The following is a 25143-nucleotide window of genomic DNA, read 5'->3' as shown; positions in this document are numbered from 1 at the left end:
GATGGTGTGACACAGACGGTTTATGATAAAGGTAACAGTAATCCAGATTAATTCAACAATCACTAGTTGAACACTTTCATGCAGGACTCGACTGTGTATCAAGGGCAAAAAGGATTAGTGGCAATTTGCATAATAAACAGGCCAAACCAACACACAAATATAGAAAAGCAGAGGTAAATAAACCTTGAAGGGAGTCCTTGTCTGCTTCTGTCCATTTTTATGTACACAGTTTATTAATCAATATTTGTAACCATAATTACAGCTGTTTTGCGTGTTGGGAGGTAATGGAGATGAATTAGTGACCTGCATCGAAATGCTGTATGTGTCGAGGGATAATGAGCTGCGCTTTATGCTTTAATTATTAAAGTGCTATTTCAAGTCATCCACGAAAGTTGGAAATGAGCTTTTGACTTTTTTAATTGCGTCTGTTGTCGTCGTTGTTGTTTATCTTTGATTCCTGTTCAAGACCCCCGCGGTTCCTCCATCTTCTCGGGGAAAGTCTCTCAAGCAGCAGAGCGATAATGAAGCGGGTCTCTCTGGCTTAAGGTGACCTTCCACAGATTAAAAACACCACTTAGTGTCTCGCCGTTTGGCTCCAACGTTAAACGCGCCGTCGCAAACTAGAATCCAGGAGCTGAATGGAAATACTTTTACACGGTGTCAGAAACTCTTTAACTGCTTCACCCCAAAGAGGCCAAAATATACGTGTTACGTGGAGATAGTGGGTCAACAGTAGATGCCACATAGTAGTGGTGAACATCACCAACTGAAATAAATATAAATGAATGAACTGTAAGAGTGAACAGTGTGATGAAGGTGTATGATGAACATTCCCATGCTCACTTATGTTTCAGAGATTTTTTTGATTTTTTGTGATTGGATGGTGCTTAATACTTACACTTTAGTTCTGGAAACTACTCAGAAAGCCCGGTATTGTCCGTATGCCGACAGCCACACAGCCTCCGATTGCCCTCGACCTCTATTTTGTGGTTGTAAAGTTTCACGATGCTGTGATTATCCCAGAGGTCAAAACAGGTCCTTTTTAGACGGTGACGCCGAGTTTCAAATAGTGGTCTCACTGTGAAGTGGCTAACATGGAGACTTACATAATCGCACATGAATATGACTCATTGAATCTGCAAAAGTTCCCAACATATATGGCGGTTGCGCTTGCAAATGTGCACATCATGGAAGACATGGGCTCTAAGGCCTCCGCGGAGGTCCACGGTCTCCGACGTGCCCCTTCTTCTCCTCCTCCTCCTCCTTCCCCTCCTTCTCCTCCTCCTCCTCCTTCTCCTCCTTCCCCTCCTTCTCCTCTTCTTCCTCCTCCTTCTTCTCCTCCTCCTTCCCCTCCTCCTCCTCCTCCTCCTTCCCCTCCTTCCCCTCCTCCTCCTCCTCCTCCAGACCACTCTAAGATAGGAAGAACTAAGTCGAAAATATGTCATTAAAATAATGCAAAACCAAAATAAGCCAAGTGAGCTTCAAGTTTGTCGTACGTCTGTCAAAATAAGAAAATAGAAAATAGAAAAAAAAACAAGACAAACAAACAGAAAATGCCTAAAAAGAAGCCTTTTTTTTGTCTTTAAAACAGACCAATCAGAAGTCACATGTACCAGATGGACGTTTAATAAAGGTGACGGAACATGAGACACACTTTGAACACTGTGGGGGCTCAGAGGAGCTCCTCCAACCTCTTGTCGTATTATGCTCGTACGGCGCGTGCGTGCGTGCGTGTGCGCGTGTGTCGAGGAACAGCAGGAAGAAGAGCGTCCTTTTTCCCCACCGAAGAAAACAAAACATATTTTGAATCAAGTTGTGACATTTCTTCCGCCGTGCGCGTACCACCAGAACCCCCCCCCCCCCCTCCCCCCTAAAAAAAAGCCCATCTACGTCCGCGCGCCCATTGGCCCCCGGCTTTCCAGACCGCTTCCGTCTGCGCCCAGCGATTGGACGAGCGCGCCGCCCGTCTCCTTGACAGACACCGCCGGAGCCACAGTCTCCTCCCAGCGGCGGCAGACGCTATTTGAGTGGGGACCAGCGGATTGTTGTACATAGAGCCGGTTTCAGTGTCGTCAATGGGAAGCACGCGAGGCGGTGGCACAGAGAGTTACGGTCGAGATTAAAAAGAGAAGAAACAAAAAAGAAATCCTCGGCTGCACCATGCTCTCCGGGTCCACCTCGTGTCTGTGGATTACGTTTTGCCTTCATTTATGCTGTCATGTAGACAGCGGAGGAGCACAGAACGGGAAGGAAGGTAAGTTCCGAAAGTTTGGGCTCTGTTCTCAGCCCATCGCGTCGGGGTGGAAAACGACCTCCGGAACGAGCGCAGAAGGTGTCCACAATTCAGCAGCGGGCTCCTTTGCGTCCTTGCTATGCTTCCCTGTTTAAATTACCCACGCGATGCTTTGACAAATAGCTGGATGTTTATTTATTTGTTTTGTTGTTTGTAAAGGCAAAGAAAGCGCCGTCAGACCAGGCCGGTGCGCGGGGATGACAGCGCCGGCTGCTCGCCGAGCGACCTCTCGGGGGTTTTTACGCACGGCCACGAAACGCCAGAGAACACGGATTATAGACGCCGGAGCTGTTTAATAAATAAATATATATATATATATATTATTTTACTCCAGCGGTATCGGCACAACTTGTTATAGATTATCAATCCATCACGACAAAACTAGGTAGGCTAATATCGGCGGATCGATGGTCCCAGCGGGGCTCGCCTCCCCGTGAAGTGAGTGAGCTGTCTTAGTCTGGACGCAGTTTTTCTGGAGGGTTATTTCCTCCCCAAAGTGGCTTCGGCTCTTAACTGTCTGGGTGAAAGGGGGGTGGGGGGTGGGGGGGGGGGACACACGGCGGGTTGATGCAGAGCCGTAATCTGCACCAAGACGCTCCAGCTGATCGGAGTCAAAGCTATAAAACACCAAAATAGAGAGGGGGGGGGGGGGGTGTTTAAAATATCGCCAGATGGCTGGGAAAAAAAATGGCACTTTTAGTCGATCGTATTCTGGTGGAATTAAGTGAAAATATGTCGTGCGTAAAAACAGAAATATCACAAGTGCAGGTACCAGCAGGACTACGGCGTTATAACCGCGCGCCGTGTGGATGTTACGGCGTTTAAAATGCGGGATTGCAGGAGACCTCCATATCCCGTCCCCTGTCAAATATAACCAGAGCAGGATTATTTATATACATATATTTTTTTTACGGCGATGCGTCCTGACTGCTGCCCCCTACTCACAATGGAGCTGCCTGCTGATATTAAATAAAACAACTTCATGTTTTGGTAATAAAAAAAAATTAAAAAAAAAGAAACTCGCCGTGGTTGCTGCTATGCGCTCCACGGAACGCTTCCGGAACATGAAACAGGCAGATTTGTAAAAATCTCCGTTTAAAAAAAAAAAAAAGATATTCAAAAAGAAAAAGCTGAACATGTTCTTGTTTTGAAGCGCATTCGCCGTGTGTGCGTCGGGGTGAAAAGCAGCAGCAGCAGCAGCTCTGACCTTAACGCAACAACTTCCACTCCCAGCACTGGGTTGTAATAAACGGATGCGTAAAACCAAAAATGCTTTAATGCGCTTAAATATTACGCGTAATAATTCCCGGCACGTTCTAATGCGCGTTTGTTATTGACGGCTCTTTATTTAATCTCAATGCGCACTGTCGGTGTCTTCATTTGTCTCTCAGAAAGTTCCCCCGCAGACACGAGGACCTGTCTGCTGCAGTGCATCTCTCTCTGTGTGTGTATGTAATTATATATATATATATATATATATATATATATATATATATAGTCTGTGTGTGTGTGTGTGTGTGTGTATATATATATATATATATATACACACATTTAAAAAAAACAATATATATATATTACAAAACATTATATATATATATATATATATATATATATATATATATATATTTATTTATTTATTTAATAATGAATGTTCCAGCTTTAGCTGATTCTGGTAGGAATTAGGTCACGGGTATATGCGTGATAGGTATCGATGTGTGGCCTATCAGTAATACGCAGTCCCTGTGTCCCCGGTGAGATTTAACCACCTGCCTCTTGGTTTCCTGTCACTAGTGATTCTGCTGGACTCCAAGGCACAGCAGACAGAACTGGAGTGGATCTCCTATCCTCCCAATGGGGTAAGTCCGCCGAATGTCTGCATCTCACCGGTGCGCTTCGTATCTATCCATTGTTTCTTTTTCCAGCTTCCTCTCTGATGTCCCACATCTGTGACGGGAATAACACTATTTAGAGGAGGGCATGAGGACCAATGGCCGATAATACCCCCCCCAACAAAGATAAAGAATGCTCTCCCGGCCTTTGACATTCAGAGCACAAAGGGCTTCGGGCTACCCACGTCCAACCTGCTAGTCTGATTAAAGCAGGCTCTGGGATTTTTTTTCTTAAATAAGTAATGTCGAGCAGAAGCAGATCAACTTGAGCATGAGCAATCGTCAGAGATGTTTGTGCGACGAGAAAAAGGAACCTCCATTCACGCATTGGCAAATTATTGTGTCCAATAAAGTCTGAAACGACTATATCTCTTACACCTTCGTCACATTCATGACAGAGTAGCCGCCAATCACTCGGTCTGTCACATCCACATGGCGATCTCCTCAAATGTACGCGTTCATTCCCGAATGTCGTCTTGTTTTTCCAGTGGGAAGAGATCAGCGGCTTGGACGAGAACTACACGCCCATTCGCACGTACCAGGTGTGCCAAGTCATGGAGCCCAATCAGAACAACTGGCTTCGGACTAACTGGATAGAGAAGGGCAATGCCCAGAGGATTTTTGTGGAACTGAAGTTCACCCTTAGGGATTGTAACAGCCTGCCCGGTGTGGTGGGCACTTGCAAGGAGACATTCAACCTGTATTACCAGGAGACGGATTCGGAGGTGGGCCGGAGCCTGCGGGAGAACCAGTACGTGAAGATTGACACGATCGCCGCGGACGAGAGCTTCACCCAGGGCGACCTGGGCGAGCGGAAGATGAAGCTGAACACGGAGGTGCGCATCATCGGGCCCTTGTCCCGGAGGGGCTTCTACCTGGCCTTCCAGGACGTGGGGGCGTGCATCGCCCTGGTCTCGGTCAAGGTCTACTACAAGAAGTGCTGGTCCATCATCGAGAACCTGGCCACGTTCCCGGACACCGTCACAGGCTCGGAGTTCTCCTCGCTGGTGGAGGTGGAGGGCGCGTGCGTGAGCGACGCCGAGGAGGAGGCCGACAACTCCCCCAAGATGCACTGCAGCGCCGAAGGGGAGTGGCTCGTGCCCATAGGGAAATGTATATGCAAGGCTGGATTTCACCAGAAAGGGGACGCGTGTGAACGTGAGTACCCTTTCATTATTTATCTGCTCATTATTGTTGTTTATTCTTGAATTAGCTTTTAGAAATAAGTCAGGGGCGCCCTTGGATTTCATACAAAAACAAAAGGCGTGCCAGGATAGGGAAGGAGACCAAACCAGCGCAATGAACTGGGGAATATTTGTGATTTGATTATGCAAAGCAGGCGATTGGATATTCGTCCATCGCCGGCTGAATAATTGTGTTGGCAAATGGGATGAAAGCATCTGACTGGATAGCAGTGAATATGGATCAGTGCTAATTGATCGCAAGGCTCTTTAATAGCCGTGATTGTGTTGACACACTGGGATCCAACGACAACTCGAGTTTACTCCAACCCCTCCAGTGTCTTCCTCACTGGGCCAGAACCAAGACAATCACACAGGTCTAGAGGAAGTCCGGACAGTTTTACCCCCCCCCCCTCGTATCGTTGTTCCACCGCCGAAACCAGACGACCCCGACAGAGAGAAGCAAAACAAATAGCTGTGGCATTTAGGGCCTCGGGGATATTTATGAAGGAGCCCAACAGGAAGGGCAAAGGCAGCCTTCGCAAGGCTCGCTCCGGCCTGGTTGTGGTGCCGGATCGTGCCGCTACAATTAACAATAACGTGCTCTCTGTCACTCGGGGGGATTATTTCCAGCGGGCACCTGACTTGAAAGATAAAAATCACAGTGGATTAAAAATAAATAAAGGGGGGGGGGCAGGAGTTAGGTGACACAACTCAAGTGGCCTGCCCCTGTTAGCCAAGCTTCTTCTTCTTCTTCTTCTTCTTCTTCTTCTTTCTCTCTGGGCAACCTCAATCTAATAATTGAATGGAATGTGTCTAAGAACAAATTAGTGTCCCTAGCAGACAAGCTTTTTACGCCACGCCGTCATCCGTTAGGGACCCTGCTGAGGGAGGTGTGTTCATGAAGTGCACGAGGCCGTGTCATTTAGAGCAACACGGCTCGCCTCGAGTCGTCTCTGATGCTCGCGCGTTCAGCTCCTTCTATTGTTCTTCGTCGTTTAAATCCGCGTGGAGGGAAGACGCGGCCGTGCCCCACAGTGGGGAAGAAAAGCCCGCTGTTTATCTTCCACGGGGAAAAGCGACTGCATGACCGCTCCGAAGTAATCCCAGCCACAGTTTCCCACCCTGATCCCGTGCTGCGACGCAAAGCCCCCCCCCCCCGCGCACCGTGCACTGTTGCATTTCCCTGTGAATCGTGTCAAGTGAAACAAATACCGGCAGTGCGCCGGCCCGGGCCCCCCCGGGTTTGTTTAAAGTCTGCGTGGGGGATCAGATTCCAGTCTCGACACCGCACCTTTTTTTTTTTTAATGAGCTTTATCTCCGCCGAGGCACGACAGGCCTTTTTGTATTAAGGGGTAGTTAATCTAAATAAAATGAGCATCACGGTGCACCCTCAGCATTCGTGGCCGTTAAGAAACGTGAAATCCATGACACTTGGACCAACTTGTCTTGCACATATTTATGTAATGCTGCACCTTTTTTTTGTTGCATGAAAGGGTTCAGGGTGCTGTTGTTTTGAACGGGTAAACTGGAGGGGGGGGGGGGGGGGGGGGTGGCAGAGGGGGGGGGGGGGGGTCATACGGAGAGAGGGATGGTGACAGTACACACCTGTGAACTTGTTTGTACAGATAGAACGTGATGCAAATAATTGTATGAAAATCTTTTTATGACGGGAGCTTGAGAAAGTTAATGCCAAGTCTCTGATCAAAGGAGAGGGAGTGTGTGGTGGTGTGTGTGTGTGTTTGTGTGTGTGTGTGTGGGGGGGGGGTGTTGTCTGACGTCTTTAGGGCTCAGTGCTTTCATTTGACTGTTGGAACATGTTTCTGTGTAGATTTGATCTCCGAGCCCAAATGGAATCCCATTAAAATGAACTCCCACATTCCAACATTGGAAAGTTGTGATGGTTTCCAAATTGCGTTGATAGTCCCCTCACAATGATGACTCCATATTGACTTATCGTTCAATATATGAACGGGAGCTTATCACCCGAGGCTCTGGTGTGTTTTGGTTGAAGCCAAATGCGAGAGCAGTGTTGTTGTTGTCTAACCTATCGCTAATACATGTGGTCTGTTAAGTAATGAATGTTATATGACGCTGTGCCAAAGTGTCCCATTTCATTTATTGTGCCGGTTGTGCGGTTGTATTTGATTTATTAGTTTTATTTATTAAGGATATTCCATTTTTTTTCAAAGTCCCAATTCCAATGTCTGAATATTCTTAAGACTTCAAAGTGTGTTACTCTTTGAGACATTGCATTCCTATGATATTATATCATGATCAGAATTGTGGCACAAAGTAGTCTCATGAAGACAACAGTATCGTGTCTCGCAATGTCTCGCGGGTATCGGCGAGTGACCGCGACGTGGCACTCCGTTGGAGGCGTGCCGACGCCTGAAGACGGTCGTGCTATGATTTTCAACATGGCCGCCAGGTTGAGCTGTCAGTCTTGTCTTCCCCCCTTCTGTGGATGCAAAAGGCCTCCTCCGAAACCGTGTTGTGGTCCACCCATTCATCACCGTCAGCGATGAGGGACCCCTTGTCTTTCAGCCCCACCCCCCCACTGTCTCTCTTTAAGTCTTTGTGTGGCAAATCCTTGGCAGTAAATGTCACTCCCATCCCTCCCGCCTGCTGCGTTCACTGGTCTCAGTGTAATGGGTGTTTTGAAAAAGGCCAGTTGAAGTGTCCCCGCAGCCTGCCGCGCGCGGGGGAGGGCGGGGGGTTCTTCATTTTGCGATGCCGTGCGTGTGGTCGGAAAATAGCGCCCATTCATCCCGCTGGTCTTGTTCAGCGCCGGCCACTGGCGGCCGCGGGGCCGCTTGGGACGGAGAGAGGGCCCTTGTGGGGGGGGGGGGACATTGGCGCCTCTGTTCGCGCTCAATCCCGGGAATGTACGTTGTCCCTTTTTGACACATCACATCACTGTGGCACTAAGTAACCAGTGGCTGGGAAATGATTAACTGTTGACCCTCGACCGGGGGCGAGCGAGAGAGGCCTCTATCTGGTGGAAAACCCCGATAAAACGAGGCTCTATCTTTCTGCTATCGGCGCACGCTAACAAGAGAATTAATGAGAGGATACAGCATCCTGTAGACACCGGCACCATCCATCTCGACTGTCAGGGAGCTGGACAGAAGTTAGTTGGAGACTGATTGATTGATGATTTGAGCCCCCGAGGGACGGGCGGGGAACGGGGGGGGGGGGGCTAAGCTGTCAAGGGTCTCACCACGGCAGCTAACGTGTACGGAAGGCACCAGGCGGCGAGTCCCACCTCCTGGCCTGGAGGGAGGGCGGGGGGGGAAGCTGCATTTAGCATTTCAAATGAAGCCAGGAAGCCAAGAGACAGGAGGTCCTTATGCATCTGGGCGCTCCCCTGATTGATAAGGTGTGAATTTAATACACCAAATGGCTGTCTTTTACTACCGCTCCAGAGCTTAATTATGCAAATGGCAGGTGTGCGTCGAATCCGCAAGAGACCCAAATGGATCTAAATCATTCAAGATTGAAATAAATTGGTGACGGATGGGAGCTCCTCCCGTCACCGCCAGTGTCGGCTTCCCGTGAATGGCAGCATTCTTCCTCAGCCCAGGGCTGCTGCCTCCTTGTTGTCTTGTGCCCGGCAGGTAGCAGTCAGACACACAGATGTGCTATTCGGGCTGTTCCCACCGACGCAGGTGGCGGTGTCCTGAAAGGGATCATTTTGGATCAGGATTTTGTGACATGAGATATTGGAAAGGATTGTTGGAAAGATTTAATCATTCAAGTCGTGTGTTACGTAAAAATGCCAGAATTCTAAGAAATGTGAGGAACGTTTAATACCATCGTGCGTGTGTGTGTGTGTGTGTGTGTTGTACTGCTGGTCTGACAAAGTAAGACATTTTAATCTGTTCAGGTGATTACATTTTCAGAAAATAATATACAAGAAATAGCACAGACCTACCGATTTGAAAAAAAAAAAAAGAACACCATCGTCTTGTTCTTTTAACATTATTATTTTCATTATTGATTACTATATCAGCCATTGTCTTGATGAATGAATACATTGGTGTTTGTTAAACCAAACACTATGTAGTAATAATGCCCAAATACAAATTCCCATAATCCATGGCAACATCTGTGTAAGTACTACAGAATGTATTCACATTAAAAAATATCTCTAAATCCACTTATATATTAGTAGAAATTAGATGTATAGGATCATTAGGGTTCCAACAGTCATTTTCCTTATGGATTACATCTCTCTGAATTTTATGTTTAGTACACAGTGTATGATGTTTGTGACATTTAAACCTGAAATATCGTTCAAACAATGTCAATTTGTTAGTTATACACATGTGATAATATCATGTATATAATTCAGCACCTCAAATCATGTCCACAATTTTGAGTGTAGTTCATTTTCCACAAAAAGAAAGAAAGACAAAACTCACAATAAAAAGTCAAAGACGACATCGTTACCGGTAATTCTTCTGGCCTCGATAACCGCGCGGTGAGACTGGTAGACTTGTCTTTCCCTTCGTACGTCCTCCGTTCCTCCAGGAGAGAACGTCTCGGTGCTCTGGGGACGAAGACTTTGTGATTTCAAAAGCTAGTTTCTGCGGCAAGGAGGACAATGGTTGTTCAAATTAGAAGGAAGAAAAAGGCCAACTTGTTCCATTTGAGCTTCACAGAGGACAGAATGTGGACCAGAAGATGCTGCTGTACCCCGGTGCTCCACTCTAATGCCTTCTCATGAGGAGGAGCTCAACCACAGTTACCTCCCGAGGATGAAGAGACTGCAGAATGCTTGAAGTCTGGATTTTTTTTTAGCCGTGTTTCTTTTAATTCCACACATCCAGTGCCCACTTTATATATTTATTTGTGTTGAGAAAGTAAAAGCAAGAAGAGGTTGTTTCCCCCCCCCCCCGGGATGCTCTCGTCTGAGCTGGTGCCAGCAGGGCTTTCTGTGGTTATCCCGCCTCCTTGTCAACATGTCAAATGAAATGTCGTGACTAATTATTTGCTCCAGCTGGTTTCCACTATGAAATAGTATTAGGAGCATCAAAAACAAGTCTCCATGGGCATATCTTCCAGCTACAACGACGAACCTGTTGGGTTGTTACTCTTAACACCCCCTCAGTGTGCAGTTTGCCATCAGTATTGACAGAATCGTTTGTACATTCTCATCACTGGACCCGTCGCAATAACTCACAATATATTGTCCCAAAAATATTTGCGATCATCATTTTAAGACTATTTAAAGTGATATATTAGCATAATAACGCACTTATCCTGGCTGGCCTACTCCTTTTTATAGTTGCTATGTCTCCAGGCGCCCCTTATAATGTTACTTCTACTTAGAAAGAACAACAGTTTACATGACCTACGAAGTAGGAACATGACCTCGTCAAATGAAAGTTTTAGGCAATTTGAAATAGTTTGGTATCGGGGCTCAACATGGTGCAAACATCTGTGGATGTAAATAGGACTCTATATGCCTGAGTCATCAAAAAAGTGATGTGCAGATAATAATCAATGGGACTGCTTTAGATAGCGAGGGAAAAGTCTAAATGTAGTGATTATTGTTGTAAGTTCTAACACGAGGAAGAGCGCATTTCTACTGAGATTCTTCAGCAGTATTTATTGACGTTTACCCTCGATGCAAATCAGCGATATTAATAACTCTTGGTGGAGTAACGGCACGCCGATTCCTGGAGCATGTGCACGGCGTGCTTCGACGTCCTAAGGAAAGGGTGCGTTTTTTTTTTTTTTTTTAGGGCGCAAATTGCGCCATCTGCTATTTCAAGCCGGCATGCAAAGAAAAAAACAGAGTGATGACTCATCAGTATCCAGGTCTTGGAATCTGACCCGCCGGTCCAAATTTGAAGCCCCGCCCTCTGCATCCCATGAATAGACAGAATCCAAGTAAACAGTCCTCATTCTCACGCAAACAAAAGGCGCATGGTCATCTATGCTGGTGAGAGACTTTGTTTTACCCCCCCACCCCGACCCCTCAAAAAAAAAAAAAAGGGAGACCCCAGTGACTTTTCGTCAGATAGTGTTATTTCCAAGGTGACACAGGGGTCCCGCATGTGTCCATGCATGAGGTCAGTGAATATTAACTTCATTTACACATGGCTGCAGACCAGCGCAGCGCCACAATGGAGGCCTGCCCGTTGTGTTTAGTAACACGAGCGCCTCGGCTGACAGGACACTGTCAAGACGGAAGATGGATGATCGCAGCAGTTGACCCCTGATCGCCAGAAGAGTGTTCCCCCCCCCCCCCCCCCACCCACCCACCCCCTCACCCTGCATGACAAAAGAGCCCTCCCCGCGGAGCGGCGGCCCTCATCTCCTCTTGCACTAACAGGTTCAGACATCTCCATCGATCCGCGCCTCAATGCCCCTTGCAATTCTAAGCTTTTGCCCTTTTTTTTTTTTTTTTTTTTTTACCTTTTTGTTTCTTCTTCTTTTTTTTTCTTCTTTTTTTAAGCGACCCCAAAGTGCGGCGCAGATGTCTGTTTTTGTAATTGGCTGCTCGCCGATCCGCTCGAGAGGGACGCCATCAGACGGGCCAACTTTCATGTCAGAAGACAACGTCTTCGGTGTTCCGTGTTGCGTCCCCGTGGCATGAGGGTGAAAGGGATATGTGACCGGGGTCTGGCCACCTTGAAGACCCCCCCCCCCCCCCCCCCCCCCCGCGGTTCCTCTGGGAGGCTTTAGAACCCCTGGCTCTGGACTTCAATCTTCCTTTAAGAGGAGAATCGATAAGTTATTACGTAACTTTGCACTCCCCCCCCCCCCCCCCCCACACACACACACACACACACACACACACACACTAAATCAAGCAGGACTTACAATGTGCTGTGGGGATGGCTCTGTTTTGCAGGGACTTCTGTTTCTGTCAGAGAGGTTTTTTTTTTTTTGTGCACTCAAATGACTGCAAATCAGGAGGGATCCAATTTTAGCGGAGCCACAGTGGGATAATAAACAACTTTAGGGCTCATATAATTATTATTCTAATTATGTAATAGCCGGCCAGTGATTTTCTAGAACGTTTGAATAATTGTTTAGTCTACAAAAGGTCAGAATAAAGTAACAAAGTTCCCAAAGCTGAATGAAAATGACTCATTTTCTGCTTACCATGGTAATGCTCGGGGTATAAATCTCTCTATATCTATAAATAGCAATCCAGATTTAGCAAAAGCACCCATTTTTGTGTACTGTGACAGGACAGGACTGTGACAGCTCTGGGATCCGAGCAGGGTGGTGGTGGATTGGGGTGGGCGGGGGGGGGGGGGGGGGTCAGTGTGGGTTGGCAGTCATTGGCACAATTCAGAGATAATGCTCAGTTGCTGACTGGGGACATTTTGCTTGGGCTGCAGGGGGCTTTGGGTCGGTCAGACCTTTGGACCCTCTGCTTTCATCCCCTGAATGCAGTCCTCCCCTTCTTTTAGCACGGCTCCCTTTCTTTCTCTCTTTTTTTTGTATTTTTTCAGAGCTGACCACCTTGTCTAGTAAAAGGTAGCTTAAATGCCCCCCCTACCCTCCCATTCCAGCTTCCATGCGAGTTAAATGAACTAAACAAAAGGAGATTAGGTCGGGACATTTTCTACGTCACTGATGATCCATTTTATTTTTTAAAAGAGAGAAAAGCTCACTCCGCGTGATGGCTCAGAAGAAGCCGAGTCCCATTAGGAGGACTGTGGGTCGCAGACTCTAAAAATGCAGCTCCGGCGGAGGGAGAGGCCCGGACATTCACTGGCGTGCCGGGTTCAATCTTCAAAATGGCCTTCGTTGTCCGCCTCCAGATCCACGCAGTAAATCAGCAGGAGGCGCCGAACGAGAGAAAGCAGGTGTTGGAGCTGCTCGTGGGCTACTTTGGAATCGCTGTCAGCCGAGGCCGGAACGCAGCAGAAGCAGCTGTGTCGAGCGAGATCGTGTTACCTCCAACCTTTTATGTTTCCCTCTAAACTCTTGGAGATGCCTTTGCTTGATGGTCTGAGATTGAGCCTAAAAAAGTGGAGGGGGAAGATTGACGATATGCCGGCCAGAAAGCCGCTTGAAAAAAACCAAAAACAACTTTAGCCTGCGTCTCTCAATATTGTGTATTCGCTACGTCTGTCCCAGGAATACACATTTAAGGTTCTTAAAATGTATATTGCCGAGTTGATCCGTCTGGGACTATTTTCTGCTGCGGACTGATACACATGTGTTGCTCTGGTGAAATGAGCTGTGTGAGGGACTAAATAAAATAAAAAAGAGATGGTTGGATATATTTTTCATGGTCTATCAATGGTGTACATATAAGAAACATATTGATCATCGCCAGCCTTATTTCTTATATTGGGTCGCTTTTCTTTATCATTAAACCTTTTAAGGATAAGGTTAGGTGACCAAGTGAGATGAATGAAACACCATTTGTCGTGACAAATGATATTTGAATGTCACCAATAGCACCATCTCTTTCCAAGGGATCAAGCGTTGCCATTCAATTCAGGTTAAACTCTTGTTGTTGGAGGCTGCAGCAGCACTCAGATCACAGCAGGCGCATTAGCTCCCAATTTTTTGGAGTATAACTTAATCAAGTGTCTGGCTTTGATCTTTTTCGCTCGCGAACAACCGAGCAGGCGCTTCCTTCAGGGCGCCGCGCTCAGAGGGGCAACGCTGCATGCCCTCCAACACAGGCTAAGGGAATGCTAATCTCCTCTCCTTTGTTTCTCATGGAAAGCTACTTATCTCCCGCTAAGCACAGGTACCTCGGATGAATGGGCTGCTTGTCTGTATGTGTGGAGTGTAGCAGCCCGACAGAGTCATCCCAAGTATGCGTGGGGCGGAGGGGCGGAGCAGCACGCTGACATCAGATCACCATTTGAACCCACGCTTTTGATTTTTTTTCTGCCGCGTCCGACGTTTCCACCTCTTCTTCCTGCGACGGCCCTCGGGACGCGTCGCTTGTTATTAACTTATTTTATTTTTTTGGAAGGGTGTTTGGGGGGGAAAAAGCCTCGGTTCTTTCTGTTTTCTTTGTTTGAGGTGGGAGATTAGCATATCTGTCTGCAAAAAAAAGAAAAAAAACCACTTCTGCTGAGTGTCTCTTTTCTTTTATTTAATAATAATTTTTTTTTAAAAGAACACAACAAGAGCGATTTTGAGCACTGCAATGGGCTCGGACGAAAAAGTAGAAGGGGGGGGTGTGAAATATGAATATGACAAATAAAAAAACGGAAGAATTCTTAAGTGTGCTATTGGAATACTCTAAACGCGGTTCAGACGGTGCGAAGCTGCAAACAAAAATGTCAGCCGGCATTGCAGCGGCCTCAATAAATAACGCACGTCTTCCTTCCAGGTGCACTTGATTTCTCCACAACCTTTCCAGCTACAAAAGTCCACTCATCACCCGCAAGACGAGATGAATTGAGTTGTCCTTTTGGCTTTTCAAGTAGGAGAAACACACTCGGCTAGGAGGCGTCGTTTTTTTAAATTTTTTCCCCTTTTATATTTCTGGCTTTCTTTCTTTACCAGGTCCGCCTGCCTGTGTTGCCCTGAAATTACTCACAAGACGTACGGCCTCTTACATTGTAGGGGAAAACAACCACAGGCTTCAGTCCATAAAAAGAGACGCAGCCATAGTTCAGCGTGCATAAAATGCCATTAAACAGAGCCTGATGAATGTCCACACCCGGGCCTACCATTTATTGGAGGCAAAGAACATAAGTCACATCTAATCACACACACACACACACACACACACACGCTGCATTAATGCGTACGGAGTAAGCTCTCTGTTGAGCTATTGACGTCCCCCTCTGTAGTCACAAGGCTAATTGCATGCCCTGGAAGTTAACAAAACTAAACAGGAAAAACATGAAGTTTTAAACAGCATTTCATGCTTGTCTGAACATTCAGCGGGACACGGGGAATTTTGAAAATAGCTGACAGAGAACGCTTATGACAGCATTAACAATGGAGCGCCGTTTGTTTCCCCAAAACCCAAACTAGTCCCCGTGACGTCACCCGTCGGTCTGTGGACTGCCTCGTTTTGAAGCCTCGCCATCTTGGATCATGGCGGTCGCCATCTTGGCTTTTTTGTTGTTGTTGTAACCAGTGAATGGACGTGACCATATTTGGCGAGGGACACAGAGACGGTGGCGTAGTAGAGAGCTGTCAATCACAGTAAAGCCCACCCTGAAGCATACTCTGCTTTAAGGTTTTGCCAAGGAGCTTAGCTCCACCATGAAGCTAGATATGTCCCAACACAAGTATGCCCGGCCCCAAAATGCTGCCATTTTTTTCCCCCAGACATGGGAACATTTCAGATGATACACAGACTTGTTCAGAGGTAGGCGGAAAAGGGCCAGCTCAGCTTTGGACCTCTGAACCAGACAAAAGGCAAAAGGACACTGGGTGGAAACACACTCCTACAAACCGCATGCGACGGGCTCCCCATCGTACCGGCCGTGTGTCGAGAGTTGATATTTATAAAGACGTTTCCACAACCGAGCGGCTATGAGCGCTTTTAAATAAGAAAATAAACAGTTTCCTTTATCACGCTTGACCCGCTGCACCTGGCATTCATCAGCTGTAGGGGAAGGGGGGGGGGGGCTGCACATCGGTCCTGTCGGCCGCTCTGCTCCCTCTGCCTCTTTTATCACTCTAATGGGGTGCTATCTCCAGGCCGCTCTCCCCGGGTCCCCCCCCGCCCCTACCTCCCCCCTTTAGCACATCCATCCCGACACACGGGCGGATTTAACACATAATCAGGCCGTACGGGAGGGCAGCCGGAGAAGGTGTGTGTGTGTGTGTGTGTGTGTGTGTGTGGGGGGGGGGGGGGGGGGACGACTCATCGCTGCTAGCAACGTGGACACAGAAAGGCTCACACTAGTCACATTCGCGCTCGGCCATTCTGTTCAAAATCAAAAGGGGACTCTCCCATGTTCGCCCACACTGCAGCGCCGTCCCGCAGCAATATTGAGACACAGATGGGGGGGGGGGCGGAGGAGGAACTCAATATCCCAGCTGCCCTGCTCGGACCAGCTAGAGTTCTGCACTTCGTATCAAGGGTTGTGAACTTGATTGGATTGGTGGGTTGTAAGCAAGCGAGGAAGACGCTTTCCCCGAGGGGGGCCCCCGCTTATTGTAAAGACCATCCGCACACAAACATATCATACACAACCAATATGGATGACGTCTGCCCATGCAGGACACCCGGTGGAGCACAAACATCAAGAGTCGACGACGCGCTCGAGGTCCCAGACTCTTGGATCGTAGCGTTGGTCTCCCCCCCCCCCCCCCCCCCCCTGGGCGATTACATGGAAAGCGAGAAAGCTATGCGGGAAAACAAATCGGGGCAAATTTGGGATCCGGCCTGTCAGCCGAGGTCTAGATTAACTGGAAAAGAAACCACCGCCTCCCAGACAAGGAGGAATAATTATTTTCTATTTTGGCCAGGAAGGGATATGTCAGGCTGTCGCATAAGCAGTAAGTCATTGCACCCCCGCCCACCTCCGCCTCCCCTGTCCCTCACCCCGGAGTGTCATGACACTGCCAAAGCGCATGAGAAACGGGATGCAATCCAAGAATGTTAAGAAGCTCAGCTCGGAGAGGGGGAGAGAAATAAACCAGGATCTTAGGAAAATACTGATTTTGTGTGTATATGTCTGTGTGTCTGAATAAGATAAGGAGACTTGTTTTATTCCCTGGGTTAGTGTTTGTGTGCGTGTGCGTGTGTGTGTGTGTGTGCGTGCATGTGCGTTGCGATTGAGACAAAGTCACAGGAGCGTTTGATTATGTCTGTCCCGCTACTCCCTAGGACCTCTCCTTATCCTCTTCCTCCGTCAGTATAAAAATTGCTGACTGCAGCTTGTCTCCCCCCCCCCACACACACTGAATCAGAGTGCTTGACTGGAAGGTAAATTACAGATGCTGGGCTCTGCAGCCGGCCGACGAGCTGGCTAGTGAGACTTCTTCGTCGTTCTTCCTCTCTGAGAAACCTCAACCCACTTCTCTGAGGACGGACTCAGTTCCTCAGTGTCGTAAATAAGCCGACTGTTGTGTCTGCCGCTGAGCTTTTCTTTTAAAGGGCCAGTGTCAACCAGCGCAAACCATTATTGTCTGCCTTTATCTGTGCAAGAACAGGACCAGGCTTGGGCCTTTTCTTTCCTTTTTTTTCCTTCTCCCCCTTCCAAGGAGTCACTCCTTGTACACTTCATCCTTACAAATGTAATTACACGTTAAGCCCTCCCGTCAGTAGTTCCAGCGTACGGGGTTTTAACGTGTGTGCGTGTCATGTTTGCCGCATGAGCCGGCTACATATCCCCCCCCCCCCCCCCCCCCCCCCCCCCCCCCCCCCTCAGAGGGGAAGTGTCGCCAAGAGAGCGGTCGACAAACAACCTCTCGCTCGCTATCATCCTCCCTTCTCGGTCTAAGGGTGTTCTCCCCCGGCGTCTGGTGCCAGGAGCGGGGGAGTCGCCAGCACAGTCAGTGTTTAGCTGCTGGGACTGGAATGCCGGGCCGGGCCGGCTGTGTTTGTACTTGTCACTCAATGCTCTGCCAGCGGTGGGGAAAGCTGCAGAAGCACTTAGTTGCCCCCTTGTCAGACAGGCATTTTATTTTTCATATTTTTTTTTGCCCTTATTTGTCGCCTCGTTGCCTCTGTAAACATTTCCGGGTGCCAAAACCCAGTCTTGATAAACACTGGGGATTTTTCTTCTTTGAGCCGGGAAACATTAAGAGAGAAGCATTGGAAAAAAGGAACTGGGTTTGATGGGAGTTAAAGGAGAAGTCACGGTTTATTAAAGCAGGGCCGTTGTTTTTTTGTAGTGGGGGCCGTCGTTTTCTATCCGTTAATGCGGCGTAGATCTCAAAGTAATGATTTCGTTTGGTGAGCATGGCACCAGTAAAAAAAAAAAAAGCCTGATGTTGTGCCGATACCGGCCATTCGAAGCACATTAGTTTTCTGTTGGTTCCTGTCCCGTATGCTGCTGAAACCGCCCCGCTTCCCGCATTAGCTTGGCACAAATGCATTTTGATACGGAGATGGTAATTGGCCTCTACTGTGAAACTGTTGAAAATGTCATTCATGTTCAGCATTCCACATTTGTGCCCACCTGCTCTGGGACTGCTACATCCAGCTACAGGGCTTGGGGCTAAATGTGGTTCAAAAGCATCTCTTGCTGTGAGTGGTGTTTCTGTACGTGGGCCATGAACCCGATTAAGGCCTAACAAGGTAAATGTAAGTGTTTTGACAAGCTCAGATTGTGATTAGAAGCGCATGTTTGAAACATGTTTGAAAGAACCCGACAGGTCTTTTTTTTTTTTTAGGCTCGATCAGGTCTGATTGTCAGTGGTAAAAAGCGAGCACTCTCATTGGACCGTGAGGAGTTGCCCCCGAGCGACTGGACCCATTAGTTACTCACGTAGCGAATACCGAAAACATGGGAAAATACGTTGTTACTCTTTAAAAAAAAAAATAAAATAAATACCAGACTGACGCCGTGGAGTTTGTTCCGGGAACTAGATTGAGACGTTTTTCGACACATTCTCTCAGGAGGTTTGTTTTGGAAGTTGAATGTCAAAAACTGTTTTTGTTGCATGTTCGACCAAAAAAAAAAGCATTTAGCAGCTACAGTTAATAAAAGAAATAAAATCAAACTCAGTCAGCGATGACTGATTTACTGATTTATTCTATTTATGCCGATGTATGTTTACAGCTCTTACACTTGGAGAAAACATGCAGTGGTATTGATCAGTGCACGGCACCTTGAGTTTGAGTATTGGAATTGGTTTGAATGGAGAGAGAGCGTCTGTCTTCCCGACAGAAACCCTGTTAAAGCCACGAGGCTGCGTGGTCACAAAAATGGAGTCATCCAGTGAAGTTAACTTTAGAACGCCCTCCCTCGCCCCGGCCCTCTGCTCGCCTTAATCCCGGGTTTTGGAACGCTGTCGTCAGCCGGAGTGGCGGCCGTCACATCAGGAGATAGCCCGTTGGCAAGCGGCCTTCTTGGACCTGCGGGAGAAAGCCCTCCAGGTGTCATCGCGTGGGGGGTGGGGGGTGGGGGGTGTTTACACTGTGCATCAGATAAGAGGCTTCTTCCCTCGGGCCCGTCTTGTCACAATGCCATCGCTCATCAGACGTGAAACAGGCTGCGAATAAAGCGGCTCGATATGACGAGTAAGCACTCTTGTGGTCCACGTTTTTTTTTTTTGCCCGGTCAGCATTCGCCCGCCTGCTCGCTCGCAGAGAGCCTCCTCGCGGCTCTGTTTTCAATTACCGGCTTCGGAAAAGGTAAAGAAAGAATAGAGATGAAATCGTGTCTTTTTTCTTTTTTTATTCTTTTTGTTAAAGGGAAAAAGAAAAGAAAAGCGACAGTAAAAGGTGTTGTTCCACGAGGCCGTGGCAGTGCGTTAAATGGAGAATAACGGGGCTTTCATGTCGCTGAAACGGGGAAAACCCTGAGCCCCGGCCTCCTCTTCACGCCGCTCTGGAAGTGGTACAACAAGAAGAATTCAGATCCCTTTATCCCTCTTATTCCGGAACCTGTCACAGGAGGCGTTGGCCAATATGTTTCCCTCGGGGGGGGGGGCGAAAACAAAAGAAAGGGAGACGGAAGTAAAGAAATAGCAGAACCCAGATCTGTAATGGGGGGGTACGACAACCTTACTTATTTCCCCCTGTTGCTCATGAAAAATGCATTTTGGGTATAATTTGATAGTTTATATGCAGAGCTAACAACATAAGTATAGATTTCTTGCAGATTGTGGAAGAAATCATGTGGCCTGGATTGCATCTTTTTTTCTTATTTTCGGGCTGGCTGAGCTCCGTTTTTTGCACACTCAGCCGGTTACTGTGGATTAGTTCGACTCCGAGGCTGAAATAGCCCGACCCGGAATAGACATTTTACTCCTCACAAATAATTTCTCGCCGCTTCACTGCCATCTTTGTCGTTGGGAATCATTCGTAGCTTCAGGGAAACGGTGGGCGGGTGAACCATTTCTTTCTGTAAGTGTGTAATTGGGACCAGCCTGAAAGTCTCCCGAATGTTGCGTTCCCCAGGCGATGGAACCGCACCAAGTCTGGATGTCGAACAAACACACGACTTTCACCCAGGAGATCAACGTTCACTCTGTTTAGTTCACGTCCGGGACTTAAACAACGTACCGAAGAAACAAACAAACCTAGTTTTCTAAAAAAAGAAGAAGTATTTGTTAAGTTTTTTTGTTGTTTGTGTCAATTTCCAACACGTGTTTAAAAACTGCAACCGTAATCCAGAAGATGAGCGTAATTGCGGTTCAGCTGCATGGGAGTGTAATTTTGTCGGAGACAGGGCTTTTGCAGTGAAAATGACTCCTCACACGGGAGTCCTCCCTGATTGGTCACGTTCAGTCAGTCGGCTCTGTTTACCGTCTCGGTCGAAAAAGGTTAAAAAACGTAGAAACGATCCACGAGCTGTAAAAAGCTCATCTCCTCCCAATGTTTCCTCTCCGAGACGGGACTTGTCATAAACAAGTCGGACCCCTCCGCTGACCCGAGGATTCATCCGCCTCGTTATTCACCTCCAGGAATGCCTCAGCGGGAGACTTTCTTCTTCTTCTTCTTTCAGTGTGCTCGACGAAGGCCCCCCGAGTGCGGCGGGTTGAGACCAAACACTGGCTGCTTCGAAGATGTGAACTCGGTGGTTTTGTTCCGTCATGCCCCGTTCTCTTCATGATGGGTGTTCAGGTGTGACGCGACGCCTCTTCCAGGCTGTGTTTGCACACAACTGAATTAAATATCACCTGGAGATGTTTGTGAACGCGGCTTAGCCGGGTTTACTAAATATGAACTGACAATTCCAGGTATCTATTGAGTTTCTGGTGAAGGGTGGGAGTTTATTCATTTTTTTACCATGCCAGCTTGGCTGTATTTACCCATTACCGACTGTACATATCTTTGTCATAATCCTTATTTGAACCAAATTTAAACTTAATTATAGGGAATTCAAATCAATTTTTTTTGTACAGCTCTAAGTCATAAATTTCCCTCGGAGGTCTTCTTGGCTCGGTCATCATTGTAAATTAGAATTTGAGTCATCTGGTTACACAAAGATAAAACAAAATAAAAAATGAATACATTTACAATCTTTACAACATAAGAAATCCTCTGTCCCAGAAGGCAATCATGTGCAAGATGATGAGTGCAAAGAAAGAAGAAAATGTCTTTGTGTTCTCTAAACATTTCCTTCTTTTGGTATCATGAATTATTTCAAGGGGACTCAAAACAACAACAACAACAACAACAACAACACATTGGGAAACACTGCCCTATTCACTCACCGATTTGGTTTTCTTCTTCTCCTCTTTTTCCTTTGAAGATTGAATATGACAAAATTGAGAAATTGAGCACCTGTTTCTCATTTATCGCAAATTGCATGATGCTGGGATTTCGGAGGAACTGATCGATTGCATGACACATAATACAGTTTTTTCACCTTGCATTGACCCTCATCCTTTGGTGCCCCCCCCCCCCCCCCCACCCCCCCCCCCCCCCCCCCCCCTCCTCCTCTCCAGCGTGCGGACGTGGCTTCTACAAGTCTTCCTCCCAGGACCTTCAGTGCTCCCGCTGTCCGGCGCACAGCTTCAACGACCGCGAGGGCTCCTGGCGCTGCGACTGCGATGACGGCTACTACCGGGCGCTCTCCGACCCGCCGTCCGTGGCCTGCACCAGTGAGTCCGCCTGCTCCGTTGCCATGCCAACCGCAGCGCTTGTTGTGACGTGAATTTAAACAGACGCGCATGCGAAGGAGAGGAAGAAGGAAAAAAAAAGAAGAAAACACACACACATACACACACACACACACACAGTCCAGAGCCCCACGGCAGACCGGTTCCGTCAGTCCGCATTGGCCCCAGATGTGTTCCATGGCAGTTCTTCTGCCTCCCAGTGTGTCATTATAATTATGTTTGCAGGCTTTGCGTGTCTGTTTTCTGTCTCGGCTGGTTGTTAATGATGAGAGGAGCAATTTGCCATTTCCCGTCTGAAAGATTGCAATTACAGTCGGCAGCCCAGGCAGCCGCCCCGCGTCCTCGTTTGTCCCGGGCCAGTGTTTTACGTCTGTGTGACAGCCATTGATGGCTTATTTACACAGGCCTGTGGGGGGGGGGATTTGCTCCAAATCCATTCTCAAGTGAGTTTATTTCAAGGTGCTCCTGGATGGGTCACCCCTCCCCTCCCCCCTCCCGTTGCCTTCAGCTGCTGTGCAACAGGGAGTGTCACACCCCAGCAGGGCGATGTTAGCACTCTGCTTTATCTCTGGAGGTAAACAGCAACCCCCCCCTAAACATAATCTCTGCACCTTATCGGCGTGCCGGCTTCATTCTACTGATAATGTATCGCAAGACTCCCGGATGGGTCCACAGGCTTCTTTCTGGCTGCTACATACATGCTTCTTCTGCTTGCTTTATTTAAAAAAAACAACAACATTTTGACACATCTACAATCGGTAATTTATTTTGCAGCACTTTTCATATGGACGAGAAACAACAAGACACAGATATGCGTATGCGGGTAAAAGGCACACCTTGTTCTCATCCCAGAACACCCAAAGTAGGCCAAGAATCTCTAGTGTATGTGTGTGTGTGTGTGTGTGCACGCGTGTGTGTGCGTGTGTGTGTGACAAAGAGAGAGACTACTGGTGAGATCTTAAGCAAACTGTGGAACGTCACGAGCAACACGTTGCCTTGTCTGTGCATTAAATCTGAGAATTAAAAGAGAGGATTACACATATTGGAGTTTGGATTTGATACTGTGAATATCACGTATCAAAGGATTCCTGCGTATTATCGGCGTCTGGTGAAGCGGCTCGTTGCTGCCGAATTCTCCTTCCTTTTTATTTCCAACACTCGGGTGTGTTTTCGTGTTTTTCCAGTCGCGAATTATTTGCCACGGGCCTCGGAGAGCTTGCACCTTTTTTTTCTCCGATTTGCTTGAATTCCGCTTATTGGTCGGAAAAAAAAGTAATGTTTCTGCCGGGTTCATTAAAGTGAATTATCGAAAGAAAGAAAAAACACATTAAAACTTGTGGGCAGGAGAGGAAAAAAGTAGATAATCACTTCAGAAAGTTTTCTCTCTGGTTGTTAATGAGCTATGGTTTCCCAGAAGCATTATCTGTCCAAATATCAAGCTTCTATTTGGCATTTTAGCTGTCTGTGTTTCTCTCACTTGGACAATTGGGAAGAAATGTGCTCAGCATTCAGGTCCGTCTCAACCCGCTGCCTCGGCACATGAGCAAGTGGACTGTCCGGAGAGTCCGCCGTCGCCACCGTGGGCTGGAGTCACCACGAAAGGAGACGAAAAAAAGAGCCGTCATACACGTGGAGCGTTCCTCTGGAAAACAGACATTGTTTAAATGCTGCTATTCAGTCTGTAAATCACATTTTGATACGTCCGCGCCAAAGTGGACGCATCAAAACGTGATTTACCTGGAGTGTCCCCAAGCGCAAAGGAGACAAATAGTATGTTACTGAGAAAGTGTGCCACGAATCTATTCAGTTCCCTCTATTTGTTGAATGAATGTTCGAATATAGAAATAAATACAAATGTCAAAAAGAGTTCACGATATTAGTACATTTGTATTCATTATTACTATGAGTTCTGTGCCCAAACAAGTTTAAGGCCATTTTAACAACAACGACTAGGACAACAGAGTTGACTGTCTTTACTTGGGAGTTGACTCTGGACTTTGGACTTGCCTGTCTTGACTTGGGACTGGTCTGTCTTGACTTGGGACTTGTCTGTCTTGACTTGGGACTTGTCTGTCTTGATTGGGACTTGCCTGTCTTGACTTGGGACTTTTCTGTCTTGACTTGGGACTTTCCTGTCTTGACTTGGGACTTGTCTGTCTTGACTTGGGACTTTCCTGTCTTGACTTGGGACTTGTCTGTCTTGACTTGGGACTTGCCTGTCTTGACTTGGGACTTGTCTGTCTTGACTTGGGACTTTCCTGTCTTGACTTGGGACTTGTCTGTCTTGACTTGGGACTTGCCTGTCTTGACTTGGGACTTGTCTGTCTTGACTTGGGACTTGCCTGTCTTGACTTGGGACTTGTCTCTCTTGACTTGGACTTGTCTGTCTTGACTTGGGACTTGCCTGTCTTGATTGGGACTTGGGACTTTCCTGTCTTGCCTTGGGACTTGGGACTTCGCCTGTCTTGATTGGGACTTGGGACTTTCCTGTCTTGCCTTGGGACTTGTCTGTCTTGCCTTGGGACTTGTCTGTCTTGACTTGGGACTTTCCTGTCTTGCCTTGGGACTTGTCTGTCTTGACTTGGGACTTGCCTGTCTTGACTTGGGACTTGTCTGTCTTGACTTGGGACTTGCCTGTCTTGATTAGGACTTGGGACTTTCCTGTCTTGCCTTGGGACTTGGGACTCGCCTGTCTTGATTGGGACTTGGGACTTTCCTGTCTTGCCTTGGGACTTGTCTGTCTTGCCTTGGGACTTGTCTGTCTTGACTTGGGACTTTCCTGTCTTGCCTTGGGACTTGTCTGTCTTGACTTGGGACTTGTCTGTCTTGACTTGGGACTTGCCTGTCTTGATTGGGACTTGGGACTTTCCTGTCTTGCCTTGGGACTTGTCTGTCTTGACTTGGAACTTGTTAGGACTTGACTAGGGACTTGAGTGCAAAGACTTGAGACCTACTTGTGATTTGCCAAAAACAATGGCTCAGCCCCAGCCGTCCTTTCTTTGCCCGTGACAGATTAACATTCCAATGGTTTTTTTTGTGTTGATTTTCTCAGTTGTAAACAAAGACAGAAACAGATTG

At 47.5% G+C, this 25143-nt stretch overlaps 1 protein-coding gene across 1 annotated transcript in view; it reads left to right on the top strand.

Annotated features, from left to right (window-relative positions):
- The first annotated feature begins 2083 nt into the window (after positions 1-2083).
- Positions 2084-25143, top strand: part of epha7 (eph receptor A7) — a 76561-nt gene continuing 53501 nt past the window's right edge. The window contains 4 exon segments of the mRNA XM_034527774.1: positions 2084-2254; positions 4085-4149; positions 4671-5340; positions 21892-22047. Coding sequence (XP_034383665.1) covers positions 2161-2254; positions 4085-4149; positions 4671-5340; positions 21892-22047 — 985 coding nt within the window. The 5' untranslated portion in view covers positions 2084-2160.

This window comes from Cyclopterus lumpus, chromosome 24, assembly GCF_009769545.1.
Source record: "Cyclopterus lumpus isolate fCycLum1 chromosome 24, fCycLum1.pri, whole genome shotgun sequence".
NCBI classification, from domain to species: domain Eukaryota; kingdom Metazoa; phylum Chordata; class Actinopteri; order Perciformes; family Cyclopteridae; genus Cyclopterus; species Cyclopterus lumpus.
The sequence above is the reverse complement of the archived record's forward strand: the minus strand, read 5'-3'. Positions and strand labels throughout refer to the sequence as shown.